This window comes from Nuphar pumila, chromosome 6, assembly GCF_984573655.1.
Source record: "Nuphar pumila chromosome 6, dmNupPumi1.hap1.1, whole genome shotgun sequence".
Classification (NCBI taxonomy): Eukaryota; Viridiplantae; Streptophyta; class Magnoliopsida; order Nymphaeales; family Nymphaeaceae; genus Nuphar; species Nuphar pumila.
The window spans coordinates 130,715,138-130,727,268 of record NC_143254.1 but is presented as its reverse complement, the minus strand read 5'-3'; the positions used below and the strand labels follow the sequence as shown (position 1 = coordinate 130,727,268).

General features: G+C 37.6%; 1 protein-coding gene across 1 annotated transcript; it reads left to right on the top strand.

Moving 5' to 3' along the window:
- The first annotated feature begins 384 nt into the window (after positions 1 to 384).
- Positions 385 to 5,571, top strand: LOC149836242 (large ribosomal subunit protein uL11c-like). The gene is made up of 4 exons (XM_090010833.1): positions 385 to 729; positions 815 to 987; positions 1,103 to 1,166; positions 5,247 to 5,571. Exons 1-4 carry the CDS (start codon positions 507 to 509, stop codon positions 5,453 to 5,455), a joined length of 669 nt encoding a protein of 222 aa, XP_089866959.1. The 5' UTR covers positions 385 to 506; the 3' UTR covers positions 5,456 to 5,571.
- The last annotated feature ends 6,560 nt before the right edge of the window (positions 5,572 to 12,131 follow it).

Here is a 12,131-nt window from a genome sequence, read left to right as displayed (position 1 = left end):
TTGGTTGGGTTGAGTTAATATTTGATTAAAAGCCGGGAAGTCACCCTATGGTGCTGCCCCTTGTGCATTTCCAGTAGAAATGCAAATGGGTCAGATTCAGCATGAAGGTTTTGTAATTTTTGGCTGCTTTGATCCTCATGTATTTAGCTGTTCTAGACCCGAACCGTTTTCATCCTTAATTTTTTTTGGGTAGGATGAGGATAAAAAAGAAAAAGAAAAATATATAGTATTATCTAAAGTTCAAAATGTGAACCCTGAAAATGAAATAACTTATAAAATAAACCCTCAAGGTACATGTTGCCAGCAGCTCAGTTTATATAAGAATTCTTGAATTGCCTTTTTTTTTTGTACAAGTGGATCGCTGGAGTACAGAACTTGATTTTTGAGTTCAATTAGGAGTCACTTGAACCCGTTGCCGGCTGGAACGTTAGGCAAAATCCTTTTATCCCTTCTTCTTCTTCTTCTCTCTCTCTCTCTCTCTCTCTCTCTCTCTCTGCATCCGCGAAATGGCTGCCTCTTCGTATCTTGCTCTACCCAATGTTACTTCCCCCTCCCCATCAACTTCCTCTTCTTCAAACAAGCTCTCATCTTCAATTTTCGGAAGCCTTTCCTTAAAGAAGTCCCCTCTCTCTCATCACTTTCTGCAGAAGCAGCCTCTAATTCTCGCCCCAAGAACCTTCACCATCAACGCAATGGCTCCTCCAAAGCCGGCCGGAAAAGCCAAGAAGGGTACCCACTTTCTGAAAACCCACCTACTCCTTTGGAGAGTGAACGGTTTTTCCCAAATGCTGAATGGGTTTCTTTCGAATTGCAGTGGTTGGGATAGTGAAGCTCGCTCTGGAGGCAGGGAAGGCGACTCCCGCACCTCCTGTTGGTCCTGCTCTTGGGTCCAAGGGCGTGAACATCATGGCCTTCTGCAAGGAGTACAATTCGAAGACGGCCGACAAGGCCGGATACGTCATTCCCGTCGAAATTACGGTCTATGATGTATGTGGTTCCTTCTACTTCTTGTGGTTTTGAAGTTTCTGATGAAATAAGGTACTCATGTTGAAATTTGAGGTATTTTTCTTGTTGTTTTGTTTTGTTGATGGGAATGAGACAGGATAAGAGCTTTACTTTTGTTCTCAAGACTCCCCCTGCTTCGGTTCTTCTGCTTAAAGCTGCGGGTAAATTGTTATCTTTGAATTACTTGTAAATCTTAAATAGTTGGAGATGATTTCTGGTTCTTTTCAACTGTTTAACATTAGAATAAATGTGTGTGAACTATTTGGGTCTTACGTTATGTATGCACATGTATAGGGAACTACTTATACATCTTCTGTTGGCCTCAATAACGAGAAAGATTGTCAGAAAGCAAATTGATTCAGAAGCTCCTAGGATGCAACTGCTTAGTTAATTGAAATTAACATGGAAAGAGTGAAGGTTATAGAATTTGCCCCTGGTATTACTAGGATCTTTCGTCATTTAATGTGGACTGCTATATTGCAATGAGAAACTTTTTTGCCCCACTGATATGACTGTAACGTTTAGCTTATGTTGTCCTTATATGGAAGGCAGTGCATAGAGTCGTATGGAGGCACTTTTTTTAGCTGTTAAATATTCAATACATTCGGAAACCACCGTCCGATCTTGGTCATATTCTGTTCGTGGGATGTTTTTGATACTTAGCCTATATTTTAGTTTCTTTCTGTTATTCCTTTTTCTGAGTCATTTATCTGCTGAAGGATTGAACTTTTGACCTGTTACTTGGATAAAAGATATCTCACTTAATACTTTAATACTTCGTTGTAGACACAAACCACACAATTGCCTTGGATGGAACTAGATAAGATGAACATCTCATGGTAATCTTCCTCTAGGGAATTCTCCTGGTGTTTAAGATTTTAATGCCAAGTGATTGGTTTTTGTATGAAGAAACTATTACTCATTACATGACAAGTGCCATCTAGCTGCACTGCATATGGTAATGTTTGCAGCATTGTGCTGAATATGGCTCCTTTAAGTTATAGTTTCTGAAAAGCTATGCAATATAATGGCATTGCAGAACCAGGTCATCTTTTAATAGTCACAGGTTAGGTCATTGATGGGATTTAGATGGACGTGATATTGTATTTATCATGAAGCTTGGTTGTATATCTGGTAAGCTAGTCTGCTCTATCGAGGAATGGTGGTGTGGTTTTGATTGCATTTCAGATGTGACTCAGGTGATCTTTCCCAGTCCCACTAAGTTGGTAGAGTTTGGGTAAGGTTGCACTGGTCTTCCCATTAGTGTTTGGATGGGCATTCTGTCATGGGGCTTAGGCTAGATTTTCAAGTGGGGCTCCTTGTGTTATGTCACATGGATACAGGTGCAGATATGGGGATTCGGCCATTTTGTGAAGTTTCCAATATGACTTGTATATAAAGGGATATGGAATGGCAGCCAAAATGGAGTATCCGTGTGACATTGTCCTGGTGGAATTTGAACAAGAGAATTTGGGTTCTTTACCAAATTTAGTTCATTGTTGTAATGAGTCTGAACCATACATCTTTTCCAAGTTTTACCATGTTTGCAAGATAAACATAGAACTATCTATCTATCTATCTATCTATCTCTCTCTCTCTCTCTCTCTCTCTCTCTCTCTCTCTCTATATATATATATATATATATATATATATATATATATATATATATATATATATATATATAATGTTTGTTGGTTTCCTAACCACGGTGGAGATGGGCCAGAATGGATACCAGACTGGATCTATGAAGATAGTCATAGTTCCAGGTGTTTTTTGTTTGGCCTGAATGAGTGGATTTTTTTCAATTGCTTGTCTACTAGAAAAAATTCTTTGGAGCAAATTATTCCAATGAAGACACCTGCTTATTTTATTGTACAGTTTTGATTCAATACGAGGTATTGTTTTTTCAGTTTCTTTCAGAACATATTTATATACAAAAATTTCCGGTGTAATACATTTTTCCAATAAAATAAACTATAGCAATCATATTTTTCGGGGCTTAGTTATAGAACATCCAAGAAAATGTTGAAAAACTATAGGGTCTATTCTGCTCCACTCTTACCTGGTTCTCTCCATAGATATTGGTTATTATATGCCTTAAATTTTTTTCATACTTTTACTTTTAAGTGAATAAAGAAAACATTTAACACTCATTTAATCTTAGCATTTTATAACAGTTTAGTCCATTTTGATGATCTCAAAATGGTTCATAAGGACTCTTTAAGAGGATTGAACCACAGATTTTGGCTGTTTTTTATTTAACCAGTATGCTGCAGCACGGAGAGCAGTTGTTTTTTTGCTTCCGACGCTGAAAATCTATAAATATCTGTGTTTATCTTGGACTGATTGTGATACTTTTGAAGTCATCTCAGATCTGATTTCTTCTAAAAGAAATCCTGAAATCACAAGGAATTGCAGTCATTTGATCCAAAATTGGTGTAATATATGCAAGAATTAGAAATAGAGAATAGTAAAAACTAGATAATTTCTCTAGTATGAATTTCACCTTCACCTATTCTGTGTTATTGGATCTTTCTGATAAATTGCTGGGGAACTTTGAACATTAGGCACAATAGATAATTTATGCTAGAAATCTTGAATTTCAAAATCAAAGGATTGAAAACTTGGACTCATGGGAAAAACTGCAAGAAATTTAACTTTGATCTGCATTGTTCCAAGGAAACTCTAACTGAGAAGTCTACTTTCTAAAGTTTCATCATAAATGAATTCATGGATGAGATAATAAAGTTCTGAGTGATGCTGATAGGTGCTTGATATCCAATTTGGAGTTGAAATATGGTAAATGTGTAACTTCCCCTTTTGTTAATAAATGAGAAATTGGACAGCTCATGCATACAAGTATTGCTTGCACCCTTATCGGAAAGGGATATGAATAGGTTAGGAACTTGAATAAGATCTGCCTCTCTAAGATGCGCAATACGTTGTCATATATGATGTTTCATTTATCAATTCCTATTGTGCATTTTCCAAGTTTGAATGACAATAACGTAGCTGATCATGTCAGAAGAGTTTGTGAAATGCACTTAAAGGCCATTGTTTTATTTGACAGAAATCCCTCATCTCAAATTTGTTTGAATTCTTTCTGTCTTTATTTTCTTTAATTCTAGCCATTAATAAATTGAAAAATGATGTGCCTAACTGTTCCTTATTCTAGGAATGGATGCCTTGAGAAATCATGAACCAAGTACTGGAATGATTCTCAGATATTTTGAAAGCGTCCTCTTTGTCAAGATCAGATGATGCTAATTAAGAGAATGAATTATTGTGATGCTTTAAAAGCAAACTGCAATCATACTTAAATTAAGAAATAATAAAGAAAGTGGCAACTAGTTTTTAAGCAACATTTATGCATGATATCTACTACTGCAATGTCATTGAAACACTTAGAAGCACGAGTTTCTCATGTGGACCTAAAAATTTTTAAAGAAATTTGCTGGGTTGAGGTCAGTGACCCCTTTGCTGTTGCCGATATGAGTTCAATACCTCCCAAATCAGATCTGTAGCTCTATGCAATTCCCGTGAAGCAAGAATCCAAAATGTAGGAATTATAAGGATTCCATCATTTTTTTTTCAATTCTTAGGCTCTGTTTAGGAGCCGGAGATGGGAGGGGAGGTGGTATTTAATGAGGGTTTAATTAGTACTATCTACCTCCACAGGTGTTTGGGAACCCTGTATTGTGAATGAGAATGGTGTTGAGAGTGGAGAAGGGGTTGGAGATGGGCTATTTTCAACTACATCCTCACAGGGATGTAGTTGACAACTCCAGCCTCGTCCCATTTTCTTCTCCAGTTCCATCACCCGTCTCACCTCTTCTCCAACACCGGCTCCCAAGCGGAGCCTTATCTTCTACGCATTTTTATGAGACAATATGAAAGTTCATGTGGGAACTTTATTACTGTAACAAGAGAGGTAACTCATAGTTTTTAAGTGGATTCTTTTTTTTCTTCTGGCACTGTTGAAATTCTGAGGTTTTACCTTTTGGTATGTGATAAGCATGTGATTGATTGCATAATTGCATACCCAATTGCAAACATATGAATGACTGATGAACACTGCTACTTTAATGACGACATAGTATTTACCATATTACAACCATGAAAAGTTTCAATTATCTGGTTTATCAATCGTATGGAACTCACTTTTTAGCTTCTAGCTTCAATTTGTGGTTTGTTATTAGATACGTAGACTAAGCTGTTGAGATTCATGTTTTTTCATGTAGGAGTGGAAAAAGGTTCAAAAGAGCCAAAAACAGAGAAAGTGGGGAAGATAACCATTGATCAATTGCAAGCCATTGCAACAGAGAAGCTGCCAGACCTGAACTGTTCAAGTATTGAGTCAGCCATGAGAATCATAGCAGGCACTGCTGCAAATATGGGCATCGACATTGACCCTCCTGTTCTTGAACCCAAAAAGAAGGCAATCTTGTGATCAAATTACTTTTGTTAATTTGCAGTGTATTTGACAGAGCATTTTTTGTGGCAAGATCCGATTGTTCTCTGTGTTTCTTTTAAATTGCAGTATTGAAACCAGCCTTGTCGAAGAAAGATGCTTCTCATTTGTTTTTGCTGTCCCAGGTCTGTTCTTTGTCAATTTTCAAAAGCGCTCCTTTGTTTTCCCATGGGTGCGCAACTGCATTTCTGGTTGGTTGGTGTGCCTGGACAGCTGAACTCACGTCCCTGGTTAAGATCTGGTTACTTTTATTTAACAAGAGTGTACAGCCAACCAAGGGTCTGTTTGGATGATGAGAACCTGGTTTAGCCCATAAAACCTGGATATGGACCATAACTGGGTTTGGTGGTCCACTTGGATGACACGAATCCCAGTTTGTTGGAAACTTGACCTGGTTACAAACCAGGTTTTGAAAAAACTGGCAACCCCCAGTTTTTTCACATGGTAACACCCTCCCTCCCTCTCTCCCAATCACCAGCATATCCTTATCAACTCCAACTATTTTCCGGACTATGTTTGGCCAGAAAATAGCCAAAAAAGTTATTATTATTTATTTCCATTTTGGAGCTGTTCAGCTAGCCACTGGCCGGGCTGGTGCCGCCTGGCAAGGATGGCACTGGTCCAGCCAGTGGACGGCCGGCCTTTTTTCTTTTCTTTTCTTTTCTTTTTTTGTTCTTTTTAATTTTTTGTTTTTCCGGCCACTTTTCAGCTAGCCACCAGCCAAGAACTGGCTGGTCCTTGCCAGGTGGACCAGCCTAATCATTTTCTGTCAGGTTGAGCCAAAAAATGGCATGACCTTTTTTCATCATTTTTTTTCTTTTTCTTTCTGTTTTTTGACTTTTCTAGTCAGTTTCCGGCCATCCACCGGTCCGGAACTGGCAGGGCTGGTGCTGCCCTTGCCAGGTGGCACCAGCCCAGCCATTTTGTGGGTGGTGGTTTGCCGAAAAATGGTTGGCTCTTTTCATGTTAATTTTTTCATTTTTGGCTTTTCCGGCCATCTACTGACTGGGCTGGTGCTACCTATGTTTGTCACTAAATGATTTTGGTGATTTAAACATCTATCTTCACTAAATGAATGATGTAAATCACATCTGTGGAGTCCAATTCGACCAAAAGCAACTTGCATCATTGAAATTTTGAGGGGTATGAAGATAGGGATGACATAGGGGACGAGTGGAACCGATTTGGTGACATTTGGTCGATGTATATAAGTGATAGAACCAGACACTTACAATTAAATTTTGTAGAAATATTTGCCAAGTGTTAGCCATTCAAAGTTGTTCTTTGAGTGCAACATCTATGTTGAAAATTATTACAAGTTTGGCTCGAGAAAGAATGATTCAAATTGTCAGTGGTCATTATAATTCAGGTTGAGTAATTCCTCAAGAAAAAATCTTTTGAATAAATATTTTTTAGGCAGTTTACAGCCTTTTGTTTGTCTCTTCTGTGATCTGCGTCCATTTCTTAATCTCGTCCAATCCATTTTATTGAGACAATAATTTTTTTAAGAAAGATTGGTATAACAATTGAAATAGTGTTTTCCTGTTTTTGAATCACTTGTCTTTTCATCACTAAGTTGAGAGACATTACTTTGGTGATCTTTAATGCAAATGGCAACATACCTCTTGGCTATTGCTTTCTTTACGTGGAAGAATGATAGTAAAGGTTAAATTGGCTTATCTTTATTGCTTTCTCCTATGATGTGATACACTTTGATAAGAAATTGACACGCAATGAACTAATGAGTGAACAAAACATTGTAAATCAGCAATCTTATGAAAATCCAAGATGCCTATGTCAAGTTTTGAGTAGGCCAAGTTTGTAGACTGGACTAGAGCCCTAAGGCAGCCCAATAATGCATCACACAGACCAAACTTTATGACTTAAGGGTCATGTGTTGGATCGAATTTCGGATCACACAGTTTCACAATCATCATCATGATATAAAACATGATATAAATCATAATTGGTGCCAATAGTTTCTTTATTTGATAGGAGAGCATGGTGGCTCTCAAGAGTACTGCCTCAGTGTTTGCTGTTTAAGCTGCCGGTCATTCACTGTGGTTTGCGCTTCCTGAGTCTGCTCTCGACTTATATAAGGTATTTGAATTTATCTTTTTCTTGTGACATACAGTAATTTATTAACTTATAAAGTTATGAGACGCTTATGATTGTTGGTTCCTTGGTCGTTGGGCCTGGGGAGAAGGTGCTGACCCTTCATCATCTCTAGTTCGACGCTGGTGCCTTTCATTAATGAGCTCTGTAAAGGCTTGGGTGTTGGTAACCCCACCTGAAGATCACCCGTTTCGTCCGAGAACTTCATCATCAAAAGATTGCTGGTTTCAATGATTTGCATGAATTACGAAATGGATGTGTTCATCATGAAAAGTACATATTAACTATCATGAATGGACCCATCATGTAGTAACTTGGATGCATTCAGAAATTTCAGTTTTATGAGTCCACAAGTGCTCTATACTTTTTATTTTAACAGAAACCTGGGGTTAGGCAGAAGTGCTCTATACTTTTTATTTTAACAGAGAAAGCTGGGGTTAGGCAGACCCCTGCCCGTTATACAACCATACCATTTGGGGTTCGAACTTGCAACATCCCAACACAAGGTGACGTGCACTAACTGCTCTTGCCAGACAAGTGAAGCCCCCATTGGTAGTGCTCTGCACACTTAGTTAGCTGGTCGATTTAAGGTGTTCAAGTTGAAAAACGTCAAGAATTCAATACTCGGAGTGTGCATGTCTCTTGCCTTAAGGCCGAAGCAGCAAGCTTTAATATTGCCAAGGTTCGCAGTCAAGGGGTTTTATCTCTTCTGAACTCCATCACCCAAACAGGGGATTTCTCTGACAATTTTATTTTTAAACAGTTTTATGAAACATGGCTGATTATTGGAGTAATATTAATCATGCCAACAATTTTTTTTATGACAAGGAGCCCTCATAGATTATCAGGCTGCTTAATCGGTCCTCTCTCTTTGTAAGGTCAATCCTGGGTAGGGTCACCGACACCCAAGCTCTTACGAAACCCACAAGTTAAAGGCATCTGCACAACTTGTTGAAGATGAGCATACCTTTTTTGAATTTATAAGCCAAAGAAACCGCACCTGGCACGAGAACCTGGTCATGCTGGCTCAGCCTGCCATACCTACGTTGTACCGGCAGCTTAAAACTCCGATGCTAGAACCCTTGCCTCCAAGGCCTATGCTATGCATCGGCTTGCACAGAGGGGTGATGTCCATGAGAATCAAACCTTGACTGCCGGTGTAGCAACCAAGTCCCCACCCCACTACACCAACACCCCTTGGGGCGTAAGATGTACATATATACTTGTTATGCATGATTTTTGGTTGCCCATGGAAGTAAATTATTGGCATATCATGACCAGCTATATGCATGACATGTAGCACCGATCTACCATACTTATTATGCATGATTCTTGGTTCACATGACATTATAGTAGATCATGTGAACCAAGACAAATCATTGTTTTCTTCTTGTTAGGATATGGTTGGGAATGTGGGTGAAAATCCTCATCTCAATGAATCCCAACTACCACCAGCATAAGAGGTAAATGGTAATGAGCTTTTTCATTTAGGGGATCCTTAATTTCTATATTTTTATAAATGGACCATCATTTTTGCTCTTAATTTAAAAAATTGGGCTCATATTTCTGAATTTCCTGTTGTAGGTTTCCGATTTAATTCCTCGAAACTTCCAATGAAGGCATACCTTTATGTATTAACTCGGGTTAAATTCCCTTCATAATCATTTTTTTTTAATTTGAAAGGACAGTATGGAAAACATAAACATGTTTCTCAAGATGATGAATGTTAACCTAAAGTCTTTATTTAATAGTGTTCAGAAGACTTACGGCACATATCAGGAATTTCAGAAAAGTTAGGCTCATTTTTGAAATTAGAGGTAAGGTTTGCTCCTAAATGGATTTTTTCCTTTTTTATATATGGAGTGAGGTTTCATGGAAATTTTTCCACCGCAACAATGTTTTACTTAATAGAAATTTCTTTCATTTCTTAAATATTTTTAATTATAAATTTACCAATATTTTCTCAATATTTCCTGAAAAAGCACACACACATTTTAAATGTAAATATCACCAGAAATTTATTATTTAATTTTAACATTTTCATTGTGAAAAATATTTTTATTTTTAAAGTAAATTTTACATCGACATTTTGCTCAAAAAACACGATAATATGGAATTTTGGATGGAAATTCGACTGCCGATATTTGCCGTTTTAAATTTTTTGTCACAGTTCCCCTATCTTTTTTATAACCTTCTTTCTGGCTTGTCTTGGTCATAATTGTACTGCTATTGGGCCTCCACTGGAAGTGCACCAGACCCAACATATTGAACCTTGTGTCCTTGTCTCCTTGTTCATAAAGATCAAATAGATACCAAAAAGACAATTGTCACTATCCTTTGTTTCCAGTATTATGACATGGTTGCTAATGAAAAGACGAAAGAATAAATGACACCATGTCCAATATGAAACTTTAATACTACTTTTTTTTAAGGGTGCATCATTATGTTAATGACCAATAATAGTATATTGTGGTTTTGAAATATAAGGTAGTGTGTCAATGGCTCCACGCATTAGTATTATATTTACTGATATAGTTCTATTTATTGATATTAGCATGAGACTTGTACAAGTAGGCTCCAAGATGTTACATCAGAAAATGCCTAAATTGGATTATAAGTAAAGTTGATCGGTTGCAAACCATATATATATATATATATATATATATATATATATATATATATATATATATATATATATATATATATATATATATATATATATATATATATATAAGGTGGTAACTGCGAACCACTTTTCTAGCAAATCGCTGAGCTAACTTTTGAAGGGTTTTCCTCATGTATTACTTAAATCTGACTGTACAAATATGTTGGGCATGTTTGATTTATTAGGAAACTACACTTAGTTCATGTTTTTTCTGTAAAAATTATGATTTTTTATGCCATGAATATTTTAAAAAAAATCTTAGACCGTAAACCTACCTTTGTATCGCATTAGGATGATCCAAGAGTCGATTCTTATCAAATCAAGTATGTAGAACACAGTTGTACAGTCACATCTAAAAAAACATGATAAACTTTTTCAAAATCTCGGTTAGCATGGCAGTTAGCTAGAAAACTGGTTAGCAGCTACCACTTTATATATCTCTGTATATAATACTATTTAAGGAGTGGAGAAACGAGTGTCAGGTTGGAAGACCTGCCATGCTGGATAGTCCTGCTGAGTTATGGTCATCATTCCTGACAGGGTAAAACCGCAAGGCCAACCCCTGGCCTTTGCCCACAAGGAAGTTTGTTCCTTCAGTCTTGCGGCCAAGAATGCACACTCTAGGTATTGAACTATTGACGTCCTTTAATTTAAACGCCTTAGGCTGACCTACCTAGCCAGGTGCGTGGAGCCCTTTTGGGCTGTTGCAAGTCATATGTTGACTGTTTAAAACATAGAATTGCCAATATTAATTGGATCGGGGCGGTCAGTCGTAGCATTCATATCGGTCGAGTGCAAGGGATTAAAGAGATTGGGTACGGGCCAGATCATGGTATGATTCAAATGTCAAAAAGGAAGGGATGTTGAAAACGTGTTTTACATGTAAAAAACTACATAAAAGATCGGATTCAGTCCAGTTCTGGACACAAGTTTGACCAAAAAATGTGATCCATACATAAGAGTTCGAATCCAAGACCAATTACAACCCAATCCCATCCAAATACTATTTTAACATCCACATCCAAAAATAATGCGGATATGAGGCTGCACCAAACAAGAGCCGTTATATTGTAAACCAAAGAATGCAACTGATAATGGATCAGATCCATACTATATCATGGAAGGATCGATCCAAACAACCTAATATGAGTCTTTCTGCAATCTTACACACACACACACACACATATATATATATATATATATATATATATATATATATATATATATATATATATATATATATATATATATATATATATATATATATATATATTGGTTCCTTCTAATCGTCCATAACGTGGACAATGTAGATTTTAGATGTTTGAAAACTGTTAGATTGTGTTTTCTATTAAAACCAACTGGGGCTCTTCTTATCTGGCAGGAGCAATTAGTGCACGTCACTTAGTGTTGGGACGTTGCAAGTTCGAACCCCAAATGGTATGGTTGTATAACTGATAGAGTCTTGCAACCCCAGCTTTCTATGTGAAAAAAAATGATTTTAATAGTTTGTGAATTTATAAAATTTTGGGTCGTTGAATTTTGAGGTTTAAGTAGGGATGACAGTGGACTGGGGCAAAGCGGATCCCCGCCCTGTTTGGATCGGGGATGAAAGCAGGGATGAAGGTTAAAATCTATTCCCGTGCGGGGATGGAGGCAGGCATGAACTTATGCTTTCCGCCACCCCATCCCTGTCGCGATCCCCGTCTTGCCCTGCCCTGCTCCATCCCCAATCCCTCTAAAGGATGACACAAAACTGAGAGGAAATGGAGCCTCGCCCCGCCTCGGCCCCGTTTGAACCGGGGATGGAGGATATGAAACGGGGATGGAGGCGGGGGTGGAGGTTAAAATCCATTCCCGTGCGAGGATGGAGGCTGA

Bases quoted from the DNA above. Each gene is read 5' to 3' on its own strand.
- LOC149836242 (XM_090010833.1), top strand. From the start codon at position 507: ATGGCTGCCTCTTCGTATCTTGCTCTACCCAATGTTACTTCCCCCTCC. The intron at 730-814 runs GTACCCACTTTC...TTCGAATTGCAG, and splicing joins GGCCGGAAAAGCCAAGAAGG to TGGTTGGGATAGTGAAGCTC. The intron at 1,167-5,246 runs GTAAATTGTTAT...TTTTTCATGTAG, and splicing joins TCTTCTGCTTAAAGCTGCGG to GAGTGGAAAAAGGTTCAAAA.